Source organism: Vigna umbellata, chromosome 9, assembly GCF_029865625.1.
Source record: "Vigna umbellata cultivar VRB3 chromosome 9, Vumbellata_1.0, whole genome shotgun sequence".
NCBI lineage: Eukaryota > Viridiplantae > Streptophyta > Magnoliopsida > Fabales > Fabaceae > Vigna > Vigna umbellata.
The window spans coordinates 31,123,130-31,145,709 of NC_142173.1; the positions used below are offsets into that span (position 1 = coordinate 31,123,130).

Genomic DNA, 22,580 nt, shown 5'->3' on the forward strand with positions numbered 1-22,580 from the left:
CGAATTGATTAATTTAATTAGTCATTTAAAGTCCTATGGTGTTAAAAACATTCTCAGTAGAATGAGAAGGGTAACACTACCTCAACCACTTACAATTGACAAAATATATGAAAGTACTCTATAAAAGAGAACTTTAGTAATGTCAAAATATTGACTCCCCCAAATTTTATTTACAATGACTTAGGATGTCAGGGTCATTTCAATACTGAGGACTTCTCTTTGGATGCCCTTATTGAATGCCTATGACAATAGTGTTGAAATTGCCTTCCATGTTTGACTTCAGTAGTAATAGCTTTATTACTTATGTCACATGGAGTGTTGCTGTTTTGGCTAAGATTTTATTTGTTTGGCTTGTCACAGAACATGGCCCAATTTCCCAACCATCGTGCATGGATGTACGACCGTTGTTATAGTGGAAGGAGAGGTTTGAAGGAATCTTTTGTCATCGGAGTTGAAGAGTTCGTGGAGACGGCCCGACGATATCAATATTATGCCCTTGATGGAGGGATTCGATGTCCATGCATCAAGTGCGAATGTACAATGATTTTGAAAGATGAAGTCGTCAAAGTTCACCTTTACCAAAAAGGGTTCATGCCTAATTACACGGTTTGGACATATCATGGTGAAGAAATTCCATCGACCTCCACCGCAGCTGAAAAGCGGATTACATCAGGTTCGAATACTATTGTACATACATCTGAGACAGATCAATTTGCCTATATGCAAGAGATGGTCGACAATGCACTTCGTCACCATGCTCAACAAGAACCAGACGATATTCATGTTGAAGAACCTCCAAATGAAACGACGCAGAGGTTTTACAATTTACTGACAGAGGCAAATCTACCTGTATTTGAAGGTTCGTGTGAGTCAAAATTGTCAGTGTGCATTAGACTCATGGCTGGGAAATCTAATTGGAACGTTCCCATTCAAGCAGTGGACTTCTATACAAAACTGATGTTAGATTTGACACCACCAAACAATTTTATGCCGAAGAACTATTACCAAGCCAAGAAATGTGTTTCAAAGTTGGGATTGGATGTGAAGAAGATTGATTGTTGTGTTAATGGATGTATGTTATTCTATGACAATGACAGTGGCAAAAATGATGCATTGTTGGTCGATTGCAAGTTTTGTGGCTCACCTCGATATCAGACAATGCATGCTGGACGGAGGCAAAAAAAACCAATTCCATTAAAGTCCATGTTCTACTTACCTATAATTCCAAGATTACAAAGATTGTTTACTTCAATGCAAACAGCAGAACACATGACATGGCATGATGGTAACAAAACTCCGGGACTTTTGCGTCATCCTTCTGATGGTGAAGCTTGGAAGCACTTCAATCGTAAACATCCATCCTTTGCTAGTGAACCGCGTAACGTCAGACTTGGTCTATGCTCTGATGGGTTTACCCCGTACATTCAGGCGTCTGCATCACCGTATTCATGTTGGCCCGTGATAGTTACACCATACAATCTACCACCTGAGATGTGCATGACAAAGCCTTACATGTTTTTATCGTGTATAATACCAGGTCCATCTAATCCCAAATCATTGATTGATGTTTACTTGGAGCCTTTGATTGATGATTTGAAGAAGTTATGGAATGGTGTTTGGACGTATGACGTTTCAAGGAGGCAAAATTTCCTTATGAGGGCAGCCTTGATGTGGACTATTAACGACTTCCCAGCGTACGGCATGTTATCTGGTTGGAGCACACATGGTCGATTAGCTTGTCCACATTGCATGGAACATACAAAGTCATTCCAATTGAGTCATGGCCGGAAAAGTAGTTGGTTTGACTGCCATCGACGGTTCTTGCCCATTGACCACCCCTTTAGAAGAAACAAAAAGGCATTTCGAAAAGGACAAGTTGAAACGGATATGCCCCCGCCAAAGTTGACTGGATCACACGTGTGGAGAAGAGTGAAAGACTATCCAAAAGTCACTGAATCTGGTCAGAATAGGCTAGAAGGGTTTGGGGAATGGCATAATTGGACTAAAAGAAGCATATTCTGGGAACTTCCCTATTGGAAGGACAACTTGCTAAGACACAACATCGATGTGATGCACACAGAAAAAAATTTCTTTGACAATGTCTTCAACACAGTTATGAATGTTAAAGGTAAGACAAAAGATAATGAGAAAGCAAGAAAAGATTTACCTTTGTATTGTGCACGAAAAGACTTAGAGTTGAAGGCACAAGGTAACGGCCGATTATTTAAACCAAAAGCAAATTACACCATGTCAAAAGACGAGACAAGAATAGTGTGTGGATGGATCAAGGAGCTTAGAATGCCAGATGGATATGCTTCTAACTTGTCCAGATGTGCCAATGTTCAGAACGGTACTATTCAAGGGTTGAAGAGTCATGATTGTCATGTATTCATGGAGACTTTCATCCCTCTTGCGTTCAGTTGTTTGCCAATGCACGTGTTACATCCACTGATAGAAATCAGTAACTTCTTTAAAGATTTGTGTTGCACGACACTAAAGGAAGATTCCCTTAAAAAGATGGATGAAAATATCCCGATTATTCTCTGCAAATTGGAAAGAATATTCCCTCCTGCATTCTTTGATTCAATGGAGCACATTCCAATTCATCTTGCATATGAAGCTTGGCTTGGGGGACCCGTGCAGTACAGGTGGATGTATCCCTTTGAAAGGTTTATGGGAGAATCCAAACGGTCAGTTAAAAATAAAGCTAGAGTGGAAGGCTCAATTTGTGCAGCTTACTTGCACAGAGAGACAACTTATTTTTGTTCACATTATTTCAAGAACTTCATGTTGTCTCCCACTCATCTCAGAAATGAAATGCAATGGCAAGTTGAACTACGTGAAGGTGCATTATCAGTTTTCCGACAATCAGGCCGTCACGCAGGGAAAGAATTCACTCATTGGTTAACTGATGCTGAATTCAACTCTGCTCATGTCCATGTCTTGATCAATTGCAGTGAAGTCAAGCCGTACCTTGAGTATGTCATCATCCATCTCTAAACCAATGAGTCATGCTGAATTCACTGCATGGTCATCTGCTCCAACAACTCCTGCAATGTAGGCTCAGAAGTAGAAGGCTGAGGAGCTATTTGGGCAGGACTATCATATTGCTGACTTTGGTATTGCTGGACTGGTGGAGGCATACAAGTACTCTGGAATGGTGGTTCTTGATAATGATGCTGTGGAGCATTATACCATTCCAAGGTAGGGTCATTCCATCCAAGACCGTTGCTGTAACCATACTGCACAAGGGAGAATTTGCTCAGAAACTGATGCTCAAGATATCCCCAATCGGTAACGGATCTCAGAGGGAGAGAGTCTTTCCAATCCTTAGCTGCTCCTTGTAATGAATGCGGAAATGCGCTCAAGAAAATGTAATCAAGAGGGACATCTGGAGGCTTCATTGAAGAGCACATGATGTGGAGCTCCTCCAAATGTCTGTGTGGGCATTCTCCTGCAAAACCATGAAACTTAGGCAGCAAATGTATCAGTCCAGGGGTGAGATCGCAATGAAGATCATCCTCCTTAAGTGAAACCGGCTCACAAAGAGCACTCTCAGAAATTAGAGGATGAGTCGTATTGTTCTCAACATAGAAATCAGCAGAATATGAATTACAATCAGAGTAACATGCAGAAGGAGAATCATAATCAGAGGCACTAGCAAAACAAGCAGTGTTCACGAAATCAAAATAGGTAGACATGGAAAAAGAAGAATACTAAAAATCATGAAACAAATAAAACACAACACATTTATACATGCAACACGCACACACAAAACAGAACATCACATCACATCACATCACATCACAACACAAGACAAAACACAACACACACAAACACAACAAAAAGACCTAAGACTGAACCGTTGGTCCCCGGCAACGGCGCCATTTTGATGAGAGGGTCGCACCTCCCAACAAAAGTTGTGCATAAAAGAATGCAGTATAGTGCTAGGATTTGACTCCTAGGTTGTCTCTCAAGGACCAAATGTGGTTCAGTCTCAGGTCAAACACGTAGTGGGGGGTTTTGAAATGGTTTTTGGGTTCTAATGTGGGAAAAATTTAATTAAACTAGGAATGAAATAAATCCGAATTAGAATTGAACACAACCGAATAGAATTAAAATACATGAAAATATTAAATTGAACACTGTAACATTTAATTATCTAAACACAATTCAAGCTATTCAAGTGCACACTTAAACTAGAACATTAAATGCACAGTGTTGTAAGCTAAACACAAAACAAATAATTCATCACAAGTGTGACAAGTAAACACGTAAAGAACTAATTCAATTAAGCCTTAAAGTGAAATTTCTTCTGGATCGTTTTTTTTTTCTGAGGTGATTAAAGTAGTACATCACTAAGAAAGACAAACAACAAAGGAAAGCAATTTAAAATTCATCCACATGCTGCAGGAGCTATTAAAAGGAATAAAAAAGTATTACTCCCCTCTTAAAACCGTGACACCTACTACCATTATGTTATCTCCCTTCAATGCTTCCAACCGTAACCTCTTCACTTCTTCCTTCAAAGAAAAAATACAAATTTCCACCTCTGCACCGTGCACCCACTTTTCCTCTCCAAAGTTGATTTTCTTCTTCCAACATTAACCATTTATTCATCAAAGAAAAAGCATACAAGGTATCTCAAGGTGCTGGACGGATAGTGCACTCCATTCTCCAAGAGAACAATTGATGAGCTTTCTTCCTCCATGAGTGCCGAATGAAGAGTTACATTCAACGTTGGTTTCAAAAAAAAATGAAAATGCTTTCAACATATCTTAAAGTAATTCACGAGAGAAGAAAAGAAAATGAACCCATGCATCTCCAGCTAGCTATATATTAACGTGTGGTGCTTCCAAAAATCAAAAGCCAAGAACCAAAATTACACCCACCATGCAGCACTCCAGTAATGAAACATTTGCTTTACTTTCTAAAAGAAATAGCTTAATGGAAGATACCATCCAAACCATGACATTCCACGGGTTCCACTAAATTAAAATGCACTTTTCATTCAATGAAATTTAAACAACCATTACTCATGAATCCATCATCAAACAACACAAAAGATATGAAATAGAATACTTGGACAGTAAAACAAAAGTGAAATGATTCAAATTGCTTCAACCTCTAACAGCAAAACACATTGCATCCAGAAGGTGGGAGAGAGAGACGTGGGTTCCCACCAACTTTCACCTAATCACTTCTCACTCCATTAAAGCAAAATAAATTCAGGCACGTTCCTTCCAGCAAAATAATCACCGCAGTATCACATTCCCGTGCACACCACTTACGCATGCTACTACCAAATTAACTCTCCAAGCCAAAATAAATCAGCTCCTTGCTCTTCCGTCATGAACCAGCACCACTGCTGCATCCAGCTCAACCATTCTCCATTCTCTCCTCACTACCCTCACCTGCAAAACAGTGTTCAACGGCCAAGAGAAAATAAAACAGTAACCAGTGGCGGAAAACAGAGAAGAGTGGCAGCTGGAGCCATCCTATACTACTTCTCCCCCTCCCTGGCGGCTCTCCTTTCTATCGGTGGTTCCCCTCACATTCAGCCCTCTGCGTGCCCTTCAAGTTAGCCGCTGGACCTAGCACACCCGAGCTCTTGGAAGCGTGAAGCCCGCATGGAGCATTACCATCCGCACATCCTCTCCAAGCCCAAATGATTGCACCCTTCTTCATTGTGGCCGTGACAGTTCAGCCCCAAAAATGTGGCAGCCCACTTCTTCCAATTGCAGCACTTTTTTTATGGGCCGTGATATTCTCATTTCTTCAAACTTGCTGGATGGGAGCTGCTTGGATGCTGGACCTGCTGCACACGTGTTGCTCTTCTCCTTGCTTTATTTCCTTACCGCTCGTTCGTTCTTAAAGCAAAGAAAAAGGAGGTTCTCCAATTCCAGCTCATCACCGTGCAACCTCTTCCTTCCACGTGGCCCCCCTCCATTGGTGTCCTTTACTTTAAAAGAGAAAGAAGATTCCTTGACAGCTGGTTGCCTAGGCCGTGTGGTGTGATGATTCCAAGCCAATTTTGCTTCTTAAAATTCATGAAGTGAATGACATGTTCTCCCTCTTTCACGTGCAGCCCCATCCATTCTTTATTCATCAATTTCATGGACCCACGTTTTTGGACATGAGCACAAGAGCCGTGTGCTTCTAACATGCTGCCACACTCCATTTCCCAATTAAAAGTCCAAATCCAAAAGCTTCTATGTGTGTAGTGAAAGAGCACGGAGCTTCATAGTCTGCACATCTTTTTCTATTCAACACAAAATGAATCAATGCAGTGTAGCTTCTTTCTTTTTTTCTTCCTGCACCCCCTCCTTTCTTTACTTCACTAAAACAGATCCACCTTCTCCACTGGACGGTGCTTGCTGGAATCAAGCTCCAAAGGTGCATAAACCAAGTTCTGGAAAAATGAAAGCCACTTCCTCTGCTGGACCGTGAATGTGGCTGCTTTCTTTTTTTTTCTTTGCTATCCAATAAAGCCAAGCTATTGTATGCCTTGTTTAAGAGTGTTGGAAGGTCTTAGCATCGTCCAATGATCAATTCCAGCCACCACAATTACTAAACAGCAAGCAAACAATGCAAACAGATTAGAAATCACTCAAACAGTAATCACTGGACTGACATATGAGAGTAAAATAAATACTGGGAACAGCACAGAACGAATTTGAACAAAGTAAAAACTATACGTTAAAATAGACATCTAGACGAAACTATGAAAAAAAATTGCATGGAAAACGGATAAGAATTGAACTCAAACGAAGACACACAAGTTGACACAACATTCACGCGGCAGCCAGCGAAAATAAAAAATGGCTAAGATGCATTGGCTCAATTGCCATTTCTCATTTAGCTTTCAAATGTCCCAAAAAGTTATCCAAAATTTTCCCGTAATTAATAATGCAAAATAATAAGCTCAGATAATTCAAATTAGTTAAAATAAGAATTTCCGATCAAATTAAGCACAATTAGGAAAAACAGGAAAATACCGGACGTTTAAGCATAATTCCCCGACTAATTCTAGCACATTAAACTAAGTGAAGTGAGGAAAATATTGGTTCATCATTTACCAACACCCATCAGTAGGTGTTACAAACTTAGTATCCTTCAGTAGATACTTAACCACCTAGCATCCTTCAGTAGATGCTATATCCAATAAAGTATTTACAAAAATAATGTCCACAAATTAAAAGTTACAAAACAAAATCAAAAGTTTTTAAATCACTGGGTTGCCTCCCAGCAAGCGCTCTTTTAACGTCATTAGCTTGACCCAGTAAAGTTCAAATTCCTTCTTCATAGTTGATGTTCTTGTCCCACCAACTCATCAGTTGTTTCCTGTGTACTGCTTTGATTTTTCTAGAATGTGGAGACTCTATCTCTATCATCTCCTTCTCTTTATAGCCTTTCACAACCCACAACTTGTTTTTGATTCTCACAGGTGTACCAAGTTGGGGTCTTCCTTTATTCCAGTCATCAGGAACTTTTCCTCCTCTTCCAATCTGTTCTCCTTTATGCACCTGAAACAACAAACAATGCTTAACTGTAACCTTGGGCTTTTCATCTTTATGGCTAGTCATGTGTGCATCTTGAAATGCAGCTTTATAACTAGCTTCTTCCTCCTGTGTTTGCGTCTCATCTTTAAAGACATCTATAACAACTCTCTCCTCTCGGTCCTGGAGCACCACTATACCTTCGTTTACATCAATGATAGCTTTGGCCGTTTTCATAAACGGTCTTCCAAGAATGATAGGTATCTTTTCTGTCTCCATCTTCATCACCACAAAGTCTGCCAAGAACTGGAGTTTTCCAACACAAACTATGATGTCCTCTGCAATCCCACATGGTTCCTTTGAAGATCCATCGGCCATTACTAAATTAACCTTTACAGGTTTCATATTAACATCGCCGATTTGCTCCAGTAAAGAGTAAGGTATCAAGTTAACACTTGAACCTAAATCAAGAAGAGCTTTTTTAATCCTTTTCTTCCCTATGGTACAAGGGATAGAAAAGCCTCCTGGATCTGTTGCTTTTGGAGGGAATGGCTCCTTTTTAACAGTTTTACACTTCTTTGCCTCATCATCTCTACGTCTTTTCTTTGTAGAGACGTCTTCATCAGATTTAGTGTAAACCGTAATTTGTTGTAGAATCTGCTCCCAAGGTGCATCATTATCCACCATCTTGAATAATTCTGTGAAATCCAGTTGTTTCCCTTGATGTATTGGAAAAGGAGAAGTATTTTTGCTCTCTAGTTCTCTTTTCTCTTCTATTTCTCCTTTGTCTAACTCAACTATCTCATTTTTAGCACTCTCTACCACCTTGCATTCTTCTCTGGGGTTAACCTCAGTATTAGCCCCAAAATTTCTATTTGGCCTTTCTTCGACCTGCTTGGTGATCTGCCCCATCTGAATCTCCAAATTCTTGATAGCAGCTTCAGTGCTCTTTTGGGTAGACTCAGTTTTCTGTATGAAATTATTAAGAGTGTCTTCCATCCTCATGGACCTTTCATTAAGCATAGAAATCTGCTGCCATAAGGTGGGTTGCTGCTGCTGCTTATTAAATTGACCAGCTTGCCCAGTTTGCCCTTGACCAATGCTTGGGTGTGGTTTCCACCCTTGATTGTAGTTCCCTTGACGGTATTGATTGGTCATGTAATTCACATCCTCCACGGCTTCTGTTGGAAAGGCACATTGACCATTGATATGGTCACCTCCACATAATTCACACAACTGAGATTGTACCTGTGTAGCAGTTTTCAACTCTTTAGGCAATTGTGCAAGTGTTTTAGTAAGAGTCTCTAGCTGTTGAGTTAGAATTTTATTTTGTGCTAGCAAGGCATCATGTGTCTGTAATTGTAGAACTCCTTTCTGTTGCATAGGAGCTCCTCTTTCACTGTTGAGCTCATTATCACTAGTAGCCATATTTTCAATAATTTCTGTTGCTTCCTCTGGAGTTTTCCATTTAATGTTTCCTCCTGCTGAGGCATCAAGCATCATCTTGGTTTGTGAACCAAGACCTCCAAGGAAGGTAAGGACTACTTCCACTTTATCGAATCCATGCGTGGGTGTTTTTCGTAGCAAGCTTTTGTATCTATCCCATGCATGACCCAGTGATTCTTCCATGCCCTGCCTGAATGAAGAAATCTCTTGCTTGCCTTTGTTCACCTTTGATTGTGGGAAGTATTTATTTAGAAACTTGGTTACCACTGTTTCCCACTCTGTGAAACTTCCCTCTGGAAAAGAATTTAACCAAAGCTTAGCATTGTCTCCTAATGAGAAAGGAAACAAGCTAAGTTTGATCGCTTCATCTAGCACCCCATTGATTTTCACTGTGTTGCATATCTCATTAAATGTAGTGAGGTGCTCATATGGGCTTTCATGAGATAACCCATTGAATTGATTGCTCTTCACCAGTTGGATCAATGCTGGTTTGACCTCTATGTTAGCTGCATTGACTCTAGGTCTAGCTATACTGTTAAAGTGCTGAGGTCCAGCTGTATTGGTGTAATCAGCAAGAGTTCTTCTGATATTATTGTTCTCCATATTTTCTGTGCTATGGTCAGAACCTTGTGGTGATGGTTGCAACAGAGTTTCCGGAGGAGGGAAAAGTTCTCTAGATATTCGGATTCTTCTCCTCCGTCTACTCTCGTCTAAACCTTCAAGAAGAGGTTCTGCAGTTATCTTGCTCCTAGTTCGAATTGTCTCCTGCATACACAAGAACACAAAACCCTAGAATATTTGGTTAGCACAAAAAGATATAGGAGAAGATATAAGATTCAGAAAATAAAATAAAATAAAACAAAAACAGAAAAAATAAAAACAGAAAAAATAAAAACAGAAATTCAAAATTAAAGTCAAAGATAATCAATAATCACACAAATTAACCAGTTAAACCACGACTCCCCGACAACGGCGCCAAAAACTTGATGACAAATTTATGAACACCGAAAAACGGCGCCACAAACTTGTTTAACAATCGGCAAGTGTGACCGAATCGTTTCAAGTAATAAACTCGGTAAGACCAAGTATCGTTCTCCCAAAGGACTCACGGCCTAGTTTAGTTATGTGATTCGTTGATTATTTAAGACTTAAGAACGGAATAAGTGGAGTTTAATATGCAAAACAGAAAATAAACATGTATGCATGAATTTGATCAATGGCTAAAACAAAATACAAACACTTCAATGGAATATATGGATGAGTATGTTGTTGGGGTTATCAATTTCATCTTATCCACTCTCATATACTTTAGGAATTCAACATTCTTTTCATGATTGTTAATGCCACTCTCTAAATTACCTTGCAAGAAGGCCTATCCCTAATTACGAGTTCATACGATTCCTAGCATTCCTAATAATTAGTTCTTTTAGTGCAGGAGCTTAACGGCAACCAATATACTATTGGGAGAAATTCCCCGGATCTAGACTTCCCCGTACGTTCCCGTATCGACAAAATCAATAATCATGCATTGAATGAGTTAAACAAAGCAAGCATTGAGCAAAGAGGAAAAACCCTAACTAATGATGAAAGAAAGCATAGGTCTTAAATATAAGATGTAAAAACAAATTCCATATATGAGAGTTTCACAAGACTACATTGATTCCCCAACAACAATACAAGGTTTAGTTCACCATATTCATGGTGAAACTAGATGAATAATAATGAAAGAATGAAAGATAAAATCCTAGAAAGGTGAAGAGGTAGCCTGAGCATCCAAGATCCTCCTTCAAAGGGGTGGAAGAGAGAGTGTTTGCTTCGTTTCTGCCAAAGATACAAACCCTAGGACGTCCTAAAGCTTATATACTATTCTAAAATTACAGAAAATTTAGGCCCAAGCCCATAAGTGTGCCGCTCAGCGGTAAAGTACTGCTCAGCGGTAAGTGCGTGAGTTGGTTTCTTCCCCTTAGCGGCCATTTTGCCCCTCAGCGGATCCCCCGTGAGCTTCTAAGTGCCGCTCAGCGGTAAACTGCCGCTGAGCGGCAGTTGCGGCTTCTCCTTTTGCACTTTTTGATGTCTTTTCTGATTTCATCTCTCTTCTTCTTCACTTCTTTCACCAAATTCACCTTAAAACCTGCTCAAAAACACTGAAATCAAGCATAAACCTGTCCAACTCTCTTATTCTGAAAATATGAATAAAAGCATGATTTCAAGCTAGTTTCTCAGTGTTAAAGGTTGCTTTTAGTATCAATTTCAAGCATGAAAATAACAATTTTTAAACTGTTATCACTTCGTCAACTTCGTCAACTTCCTCCATTTCGTCAAATTCGTTCGCTTCGACAACTTCTAACACTTCATCCACTTCCGTCAACTTCGTCAATTTCGTCCACTTCGTTCACTTCGTCCACTTGGTCCACTTGCTCCACTTCCTCCACTTCGTCAACTTCGTCCACTTTGCCAACTTCGTCCACTTAGTCCACTTCCTCCACTTCGTCCACTTCGTCCACTTCGTCCACTTCGTCCACTTCGTCCACTTCGTCAACTTCGTCCACTTCGTTAGTCCACTTCGTTTGTTCACTTCCTCTACTTCGTTCACTTCGTCCACTTCGTCCACTTCGTCAACTTCGTCCACTTCGTCAACTTTGTCCACTTCGTCCACTTCGTCCACTTCGTCAACTTTGTCCACTTCGTCCCCACTTCGTCCACTTCGTCAACTTCGTCCACTTCGTCTACTTCGTCCACTTCATTCACTCCGTCCACTTCGTCCACTTCATTCACTTCGTCCATTTTGTCCACTTCCTCCCCTTCGTCCACTTTGTCAACTTCGTCCACTTAGTCCACTTCCTCCTCTTCGTCAACTTTGTCAACTTCGTCCACTTAGTCCACTTCCTCCACTTCCTCCACTACGTTCACTTCGTCCACTTCGTCAACTTCGTCCACTTCGTCCACTTCGTCCACTTCGTCAACTTCGTCCACTTCCTCCACTTCGTCCACTTTGTCAACTTCGTCCACTTAGTCCACTTCCTCCTCTTCGTGAACTTTGTCAACTTCGTCCACTTAGTCCACTTCCTCCACTTCCTCCACTTCGTTACTTCGTCCACTTCGTCATATTCGTCCACTTCGTCCACTTCGTCCACTTCGTTAGTCCACTTGATTCGTCCACTTCCTCCACTTCGTTCAGTTCGTCCACTTCTTCAACTTCGTCAACTTCATCCACTTCCTCCAATTCCACCACTTCGTCCACTTCGTCAACTTCATCCACTTAGTCCAATTCCTCCATTTCCTCCACTTCCTCCACTTCCCCAACTTCCTCCACTTCGTCAACTTCGTCAACCTCATCCACTTCGTCCACTTTATCAACTTCGTCAACTTCGTCCACTTCGTCCACTTCCTCCACTTTGCCCACTTCCTTCACTTCGTCCACTTCCTCCACTTCGTCAACTTCGTCCACGTAGTCCACTTCCTCCACTTCGTCCACTTCGTCAACTTCGTCCACTTCCTCCACTTTCTCCACTTCGTCAACTTCGTCCACTTAGTCCACTTCCTCCACTTCCTCCACTTCCTTCACCTCGTGCACTTCGTACACCTCGTGCACTACGTCCACTTCGTCCACTTCCCCCACTTTGTCCACTTCGTCCATTTCCTCCACTTCATCCACGTTGTCAACTTCGTCCACTTAGTCCAATTCCTCGATTTCCTCCACTTCCTCCACTTCCTCCACTTCGTCAACTTCGTCCAGTTCATCCACTTCGTCAACTTCGTCCACTATGTCAACTTCGTCCACTTCCTCCAATTCGTCCACTTGGTCAACTTCGTCCACTTCTACCACTTTCGTCCACTTCGTTCACTTCCTTCACTTCGTCCACTTCCTCCACTTGGTAAACTTCGTCCACTTAGTCCACTTAGTCCACTTCCTCCACTTCCTCCACTTCGTCAACTTCCTCCCCTTCGTCCACTTCGTCAACTTCATCCACTTAGTCCACTTCCTCCACTTCCTCCACTTTGTGAACTTCGTCGACTTTGTCAACTTCGTCCACTTAGTCCACTTCCTCCACTTCCTCCGCTTCGTTCACTTCCTCCACTTTGTCAACTTCGTCCACTTAGTCCAAGTGCTCTATTTCCTCCACTTCCTCCACTTCCTCAACTTCCTCCACTTCGTCCTCTTCATCAACTTGGTCCACTTCGTCAACTTTGTCCACTTCGTCCAGTTTCTCCCCTTCGTCCACTTTGTCAACTTCGTCCCCTTAGTCCACTTCCTCCACTTCCTCCACTTCGTCAACTTCGTCAACTTCATCCACTTTGTCAACTTCGTCCACTTCCTCCACTTCGTTCACTTCGTCAACTTCGTCCACTTCGTCAACTTCGTCCACTTCGTCCACTTCGTCCACTTCGTCCACTTCGTCAACTTGGTCCACTTCGTCCACTTCATTCACTTCGTCCACTTCGTCCACTTCCTCCCCTTCGTCCACCTCGTCAACTTCGTCCACTTAGTCCACTTCCTCCACTTCGTCAACTTTGTCAACTTCATCCAGTTAGTCCACTTCCTCCACTTCGTCCACTTCATTCACTTCGTCCACTTCGTCAACTTCCTCCACTTCGTTCGTTTACTTCGTCTACTTCGTTCCCTTCGTCCACTTCGTCAACTTCGTCCACTTCGTCAACTTCGTCCACTTCGTCCACTTCGTCAACTTCGTCCACTTCATGCACTTCGTCCACTTCCTCCACTTCGTTCACTTCTTCCACTTCGTCCACTTCGTCCACTTCGTCACCTTCGTCCACTTCGTTAGTGCACTTCGTTCGTCCAATTCCTCCACTTCGTTCAGTTCGTCCACTTCGTCAACTTCGTCCACTTCGTCCACTTCCACCACTTCGTCCACATCGTAAACTACGTCCACTTCGTCCAATTCCTCCACTTCCTCCACTTCCTCAACTTCCTCAACTTCGTCAACTTCGTCAACCTCATCCACTTCGTCCACTTTGTCAACTTTGTCAACTTCGTCCACTTCGTCCATTTGCTCCACTTCCTCCACTTCCTTCACTTCGTCCATGATGAGTCGTTATTTCTTGGATTATATTTAGTTTAATGCACTTAAATAAACCAGGGAATTGTGTTTAATTGTTTGTTATTTCCCCGTTTTCCGAATTCTGCTTAATTTGGTCGGAGTTTTGTAATTGTGCTAATTTGGGTTTTCTGAGCTGATTAAGTGCATTTTTTTAAGTGTAGGAAAATTTCGGAAATACATTTTGGGACATCAGGAAGAATGCCAAATAAATTCAAGACTCTCCACACAGACATTTTTGAATTAATTAAATTGTAATTCAGTAGTTTAGAATTTTTGAATCAACTCTTATATTTTGGGTCAATTTTTGGTAAATTAGATTAGACCCAAAAATTAGAAGTTAATGACTTGGCACCCTAGGGTTTTATTGTGTGGACCCTACCCTAAAAAAAGGGACACACGGCCTTAGAAGAAGGACAGCCGCCACTTTTTGGGGGACGCTCTCACTAACTCTCGGTCCAGGGTTTTTGGTGGGGAGGCTTTTGTGTTTTGGCGGAGAAAAAAAAAACGCTATTCTGAATGATGAAAAAGAGAACACATCTTTCTTTTCCTGGAGTATGAAAACGTGATTCATAGTGTGTGTGATGGCTGATTTAGTGCAACGCATTCTTTCATTTAGCATTGGATTTTCATTCATTTAAAAAGAGATGCTACGGCCTCTGGATGGGAATCTGGAGCAGTATATTTAAATGCTTTTAAACAAGGTTGATTTTATTTTGTTGGGAAACAAGCTCGAGAATGGCGAGGAAAAAGGGTGTGTCCGTAATGTGCAGTAGAAGTGAAATGGTGCGCGGAGAATGAGCTGGAAGCACGGCTGGAAACTTTAGAAGAGAAGCAGCGTTGAGGAAGTGATTAGGTGGAGCTGGAAGCAAGAAGCGTGCGGTGTTGAATGGAGAATAGGTAGCAGCTGTCACGGGAGTTGAGCTGGATTCTTTTCACGTGGAGAATGAAATGGAGGCAAGTCACATTTTGGAATGAGAACCGTGAAGTGAAGCAGAGAAGTGTGCAGATTTACGGAGTTCAAGAGGGAGCTGTAACAAAATTGGTGGTGTGCACGGTGATTGAATGATGGGACGTGTGAAGGTATTTGGCAGTCGAATGTGTACCACTCATTTTCTTTATTGATTTAAGAATGAAGAAGTAGAGTAGGTGAATTGTGTGGTGCACGGTGATGGAGCACTTTCAAGAGGCTAGAAAGTTTTATTCTCTTTAGTTAATCATTGAAGGAAGATGGTGCAGAGGTGTGGAATTTTTATTTGGGAAAAGAAGTAGGATACGTTGGAGATGTGGTGTCACGGTTAAGGAGGTAGTTCTTTATAAGCATTTGCAATGTTTAATTTCTTTTGGTAGATGAATGGGTCATAAGTTTTATTTTCTTTCATTTCCTTTGCTTTAAAATATTTTATATCATATTTTGAACTCATTTTCTGTATTTTAGATGTTTCGGATTGATTTTACTATTTCAAGTTGCTGTAATTCCATTTTAATGTATCAATTTCGTTTTTACTGTCTTAATCTAGTTTTACTATTTTGAATTTTCTTTAAAACGCTTTTTTTATTTATTCGCAACCAAACCATCAAACCCCCCCCACTACGTGTTTGACCTAAGACTCGAACCACATTTGGTCCTTGAGAGACAACCTAGGAGTCACTTCCTAGTCTATACTGCATTCTTTTATGCACAACTTTTGTGGGAGGTGCGACCCTCTCAACAAAATGGCGCCGTTGCCGGGGACCAACGGTTCAGTCTTAGGTCTTTTTGTTGTGTTTGTGTGTGTTGTGCTTTGTCTTGTGTTGTGATGTGATGTTCTGTTTTGTGTGTGCGTGTTGCATGTATAAATGTGTTGTGTTTTATTTGTTTCGTGATTTTTAGTATTCTTCTTTCACCATGTCTACCTATTTTGATTATGTGAATACTGCTTATCCTGCCGATGCCTCTAGCTATGACTCTTATTCTGCATAGGAGTCACTTCCTAGTCTATACTGCATTCTTTTATGCACAACTTTTGTGGGAGGTGCGACCCTCTCAACAGTCCACTTCCTCCACTTCGTCAACTTCGTCCACTTAGTCCACTTCCTCCACTTCGTCCACATCGTCAGCTTCGTCCACTTCGTCAACTTCGTCCGCTTCTTCCACTTCGTCCACTTCGTCAACTTCGTCCACTTAGTCCACTCCTTCTAGTTCCTCGACTTCCTCCACTTGTGCACTTCGTTCACTTCGTCCACTTCATCCACTTCGTCCACTTCCTCCACTTCCCCCACTTCCTCCACTTCGTCCACTTCGTCCATTTCCTCCACTTCATCCACGTCGTCAACTTCGTCCACTTAGTCCAATTCCTCGATTTCCTCCACTTCCTCCACTTCCTCCACTTCGCCGAGTTCATCCACTTCGTCCACTTCGTCAACTTCGTCCACTTTGTCAACTTCGTCCACTTTGTCAACTTCGTTCACTTCGTCAACTTCGTCCACTTCGTTCGTCCACTTCGTCAACTTTGTCTACTTCGCCCACTTCCTCTACTTCGTCCAATTCCTCCACTTAGTCCACTTCGTTCACTTCGTCCACTTCCTCCACTTCGTCCACTTAGTCCACTTCCTCCACTTCGTCCACTTCGTCAACTTCGTCCACTTCGTCCACTTTTCCACTTCGTCCACTTCTCCACTTCGTCCACTTCGTCAACTTCGTCAACTTCGTCCACTTAGTCCACTTCCTCCACTTCGTCCACTTCGTCAACTTCGTCCACTTCGTCCACTTCGTCCACTTCGTCAACTTCGTCCACTTTTTCCACTTCCTCCACTTCCTCCACTTCCTTCACTTCGTGGACTTCGTACACTTCGTCCACTACGTCCACTTCGTCCACTTCCTCCACTTCCCCCACTTCCTCGACTTCCTCCACTTCGTTCATTTCCTCCACTTCCTCCACTTCCTCCACTTCGTCAACTTCGTCAACTTCGTCCAGTTCGTCAACTTCGTCCACTTCGTCCAGTTCATCCACTTCGTCCACTTCGTCAACTTCGTCCACTTTGTCAACTTCGTCCACTTCCTCCAATTCGTCCACTTGGTCAACTTCGTCCACTTCCTCCACTTCTCCCACTTTCGTCCACTTCGTTCACTTCCTCCACTTCGTCCACTTCGTCCACTTCCTTCACTTCGTCCACTTCGTCCACTTCGTCCACTTCCTCCACTTCGTCAACTTCGTCCACTTAGTCCACTTAGTCAACTTCCTCCACTTCCTCCACTTCGTCCACTTCCTCCCATTCGTCCACTCCGTCAACTTCGTCCACTTCCTCCAATTCGTCCACTTCCTCCACTACGTCCACTTCGTCAACTTCCTCCACTTAGTCCACTTCCTCCACTTCGTCCACTTCGTCAAATTCGTCCACTTCCTCCACTTCGTCCACTATGTCAACTTCGTTAACTTCGTCCACTTAGTCCACTTCCTCCACTTCCTCCACTTCCTCCACTTCCCCCACTTCGTCCCTTTCCTCCACTTCATCCACGTCGTCAACTTCGTCCACTTAGTCCAATTCCTCGATTTCCTCAACTTCTTCCACTTCCTCCACTTCCTCCACTTCCCCCACTTCCTCCACTTCGTCTACTTCGTCCATTTCGTCCCTTTCCACCACTTCATCCACGTCGTCAACTTCGTCCACTTAGTCCAATTCCTCGATTTCCTCCACTTCCTCCACTTCCTCCACTTCGTCAACTTCGTCCACTTCGTCAACTTCGTCCACTTCGTCCAATTCATCCATTTCGTCCACTTCGTCAACTTCGTCCACTTTGTCAACTTCGTCCACTTCGTCCACTTCCTTCACTTCCTCCACCTCCTCCAATTCGTCCACTTGGTCAACTTCGTCCACTTCGTTCTTCCACTACGTCAACTTTGTCTACTTCGTCCACTTCCTCTACTTCGTCCAATTCGTCCACTTAGTCCACTTCGTCCACTTCATCCACTTCCTCCACTTCCTCCACTTCGTCAACTTCATCAACTTCCTCCACTTCGTCCACTTCGTCAACTTCCTCAACGTCCTCCACTTCGTCCACTTCGTGAACTTCTTCAACTTCCTCCATTTCGTCAACTTCGTCCGCTTCGACAACTTCTAACACTTCATCCACTTCGTCAACTTCGTCAATTTCGTCCACTTCCTCCGCTTCTAAAACTTCCTCCACTACCTTCATTTCATCCACTTCCTCCACTTCCTCCACTTCCACCACTTCCTCCACTTAGTGCAATTCCTCCATTTCCTCCACTTCCTCCACTTCCTCAACTTCCTCAACTTCCTCAACTTCGTCCACTTCGTCCACTTCGTCAACTTCGTGAACTTCGTAAACTTCGTCCACTTCGTTCACTTCGTCCACTTCGTCCACTTCCTCCACTTCCTCCACTTCCTCCACTTCCTCCTCTTCGTCCACTTCCTCCACTCCCTCCACTTCGTCAACTTCGTGCACTTAGTCCAATTTCTCCATTTCCTCCACTTCCTCCACTTCCTCTACTTCGTCAACTTCGTCTACTTCATCTAGTTCGTCCACTTCGTCAACTTCGTCCACTTCGTCGACTTCGTCAACTTCCTCCACTTCGTCCAATTCGTGAACTTCCTCAACGTCCTTCACTTTGTTCACTTCTTCAACTTCGTCCACTTCGTAAACTTCGTCCACTTAGTCCAGTTCCTCAATTTCCTCCACTTCCACCACTTCCTCAACTTCGTCCACTTCGTCAACTTCCTCCACTTCGTCCACTTCGTCCACTTCATTCACTTCGTCTAGTTCCTCCCCTTCGTCCACTTCGTCAACTTCGTCCACTTATTCCACTTCCTCCACTTCCTCCACTCAATCAACTTCGTCAACTTCGTCCACTTTGTCAACTTCGTCCACTTCGTCCACTTCGTTCACTTCGTCTACTTCCTCCACTTCGTTAGTCCACTTCGTTCATCCACTTCCGCCACTTCGTTTACTTCATCCATTTCGTCAACTTCGTCCACTTCCTCCACTTCCACGACTTCGTCCACTTCGTAAACTTCGTCCACTTAGTCCAGTTCCTCCATTTCCTCCACTTCCTCCACTTCCTCAACTTCCTCCACTTCGTCAACTTCGTCAACTTCATCCACTTCGTCCACTTTGTCAACTTCGTCCACTTCGTCCACTTCTTTCACTTCGTCCACCTCCTCCACTTCGTGCACTTAGTCCACTTCCTCCACTTCCTCCACTTCCTCCACTTCGTCCACTTCGTCACCTTCGTCCACTTCGTCAACTTCGTCCACTTAGTCCACTTCCTCCACTTCGTCCACTTCGTGAACTTCGTCAACTTCGTCAACTTCCTCCACTTCCTCCACTTCCCTCACTTCCTCCACTTCCTCCACTTCCTCCACTTCCTCCACTTCCCCCACTTCCTCCACCTCGTCCACTTCATCTACTTCGTCCATTTCCTCCACTTCATCCACGTCGTCAACTTCGTCCACTTAGTCCAATTCCACGATTTCCTCCACTTCCTCCACTTCGTCAACTTCGCCTACTTCGTCCAGTTCATCCACTTCGTCCACTTCTCCAACTTCGTCCACTTTGTCAACTTCGTCCACTTAGTCCAGTTCCTCCATTTGCTCTACTTCCTCCACTTCCTCAACTTCCTCCACTTCGTCAACTTCGTCAACTTCATCCACTTCGTCCACTTCGTCCACTTTGTCAACTTCGTCAACTTCGTCCAGTTCGTCCACTTCGTCCACTTCGTCCACTTCGTCCACTTCGTCCACTTCGTCCACTTCGTCAACTTCGTCCACTTCCTCAACTTCGTCCACTTCGTCCACTTCATTCACTTCGTCCACTTCGTCCACTTCATTCACTTCGTCCACTTCGTCCACTTCCTCCCCTTCGTCCACTTTGTCAACTTCGTCTAGTTAGTCCACTTCCTCCTCTTCGTCAACTTTGTCTACTTCGTCCACTTAGTCCAATTCCTCCACTTCCTCCTCTTCGTTCACTTCGTCCACTTCGTCAACTTCCTCCACTTCGTCCACTTCGTTAGTCCACTTCGTTCGTCCACTTCCTCCACTTCGTTCAGTTCGTCCACTTTGTCAACTTCGTCCACTTCCTCCACTTCCACCACTTCGTCCACTTCGTCAACTTCGTCCACTTAGTCCAATTCCTCCATTTCCTCCACTTCCTCCACTTCCCCAACCTCCTCCACTTCGTCAACTTCGTCAACCTCATCCACTTCGTCCACTTTATCAACTTCGTCAACTTCGTCCCCTTCGTCCACTTCATCAACTTCATCCACTTCCTTCACTTCGTCCACTTCGTCCACTTCCTCCACTTCGTCAACTTCGTCCACTTAGTCCACTTAGTCAACTTCCTCCACTTCCTCCACTTCGTCCACTTCCTCCCCTTCGTCCACTCCGTCAACTTCGTCCACTTAGTCCACTTCCTCCAATTCGTCCACTTCCTCCACTTCGTCCACTTCGTCAACTTCCTCCACTTAGTCCACTTCCTCCACTTCCTCCACTTCGTCCACTTCGTCAACTTCGTCAAATTCGTCCACTTCCTCCACTTCGTCCACTATGTCAACTTCGTTAACTTCGTCCACTTAGTCCACTTCCTCCACTTCCTCCACTTCCTCCACTTCCCCCACTTCGTCCCTTTCCTCCACTTCATCCACGTCGTCAACTTCGTCCACTTAGTCCAATTCCTCGATTTCCTCAACTTCTTCCACTTCCTCCACTTCCTCCACTTCCCCCACTTCCTCCACTTCGTCTACTTCGTCGATTTCGTCCCTTTCCTCCACTTCATCCACGTCGTCAACTTCGTCCACTTAGTCCAATTCCTCGATTTCCTCCACTTCCTCCACTTCCTCCACTTCGTCAACTTCGTCCAGTTCGTCCAATTCATCCACTTCGTCCACTTCGTCAACTTCGTCCACATTGTCAACTTCGTCCACTTCCTCCACTTCCTTCACTTCCTCCACCTCCTCCAATTCGTCCACTTGGTCAACTTCGTCCACTTCGTTCTTCCACTTCGTCAACTTTGTCTACTTCGTCCACTTCCTCTACTTCGTCCAATTCGTCCACTTAGTCCACTTCGTCCACTTCATCCACTTCATCCACTTCCTCCACTTCCTCCACTTCCTCCACTTCGTCAACTTCGTCCGTTTCGTCCCTTTCCTCCACTTCATCCACGTCGTCAACTTCGTCCACTTAGTCCAATTCCTCGATTTCCTCCACTTCCTCCACTTCGTCAACTTCGCCTACTTCGTCCAGTTCATCCACTTCGTCCACTTCTCCAACTTCGTCCACTTTGTCAACTTCGTCCACTTAGTCCAGTTCCTCCATTTGCTCCACTTCCTCCACTTCCTCAACTTCCTCCACTTCGTCAACTTCGTCAACTTCATCCACTTCGTCCACTTCGTCCACTTTGTCAACTTCGTCAACTTCGTCCACTTCGTCCACTTCGTTCACTTCGTCCACTTCGTCCACTTCGTCCACTTCGTCCACTTCGTCCACTTCGTCCACTTCGTCCACTTCCTCCACTTCGTCCACTTCGTCCACTTCGTCAACTTCGTCCACTTCCTCAACTTCGTCCACTTCGTCCACTTCATTCACTCCGTCCACTTCGTCCACTTCATTCACTTCGTCCACTTCCTCCCCTTCGTCCACTTTGTCAACTTCGTCTAGTTAGTCCACTTCCTCCTCTTCGTCAACTTTGTCTACTTCGTCCACTTAGTCCACTTCCTCCAGTTCCTCCTCTTCGTTCACTTCGTCCACTTCGTCAACTTCGTCCACTTCGTTAGTCCACTTCGTTCGTCCACTTCCTCCACTTCGTTCAGTTCGTCCACTTCGTCAACTTCGTCAACTTCGTCCACTTCCTCCACTTCCACCACTTCGTCCACTTCGTCCACTTAGTCCGATTCCTCCATTTCCTCCACTTCCTCCACTTCCCCAACCTCCTCCACTTCGTCAACTTCGTCAACCTCATCCACTTCGTCCACTTTATCAACTTCGTCAACTTCGTCCACTTCGTCCACTTCATCAACTTCCTCGACTTCCTTCACTTCGTCCACTTCCTCCACTTCCTCCACTTCGTCAACTTCGTCCACTTAGTCCACTTAGTCAACTTCCTCCACTTCCTCCACTTCGTCCACTTCCTCCCCTTCGTCCACACCGTCAACTTCGTCCACTTAGTCCACTTCCTCCAATTCGTCCACTTCCTCCACTTCGTCCACTTCGTCAACTTCCTCCACTTAGTCCACTTCCTCCACTTCCTCCACTTCCTCCACTTCGTCCACTTCGTCAACTTCGTCAAATTCGTCCACTTCCTCCACTTCGTCCACTATGTCAACTTCGTTAACTTCGTCCACTTAGTCCACTTCCTCCACTTCCTCCACTTCCTCCACTTCCCCCACTTCGTCCCTTTCCTCCACTTCATCCACGTCGTCAACTTCGTCCACTTAGTCCAATTCCTCGATTTCCTCAACTTCTTCCACTTCCTCCACTTCCTCCACTTCCCCCACTTCCTCCACTTCGTCTACTTCGTCCATTTCGTCCCTTTCCTCCACTTCATCCACGTCGTCAACTTCGTCCACTTAGTCCAATTCCTCGA

At 43.9% G+C, this 22,580-nt stretch overlaps 1 protein-coding gene across 1 annotated transcript; it reads left to right on the forward strand.

Annotated features, from left to right (window-relative positions):
* Positions 1-350: 350 nt before the first annotated feature.
* LOC148193202 (uncharacterized) lies at positions 351-3,719 on the forward strand. The gene has a single exon (XM_088099828.1). It carries the CDS (start codon positions 364-366, stop codon positions 2,998-3,000), a length of 2,637 nt encoding a protein of 878 aa, XP_087955954.1. The 5' UTR covers positions 351-363; the 3' UTR covers positions 3,001-3,719.
* The last annotated feature ends 18,861 nt before the right edge of the window (positions 3,720-22,580 follow it).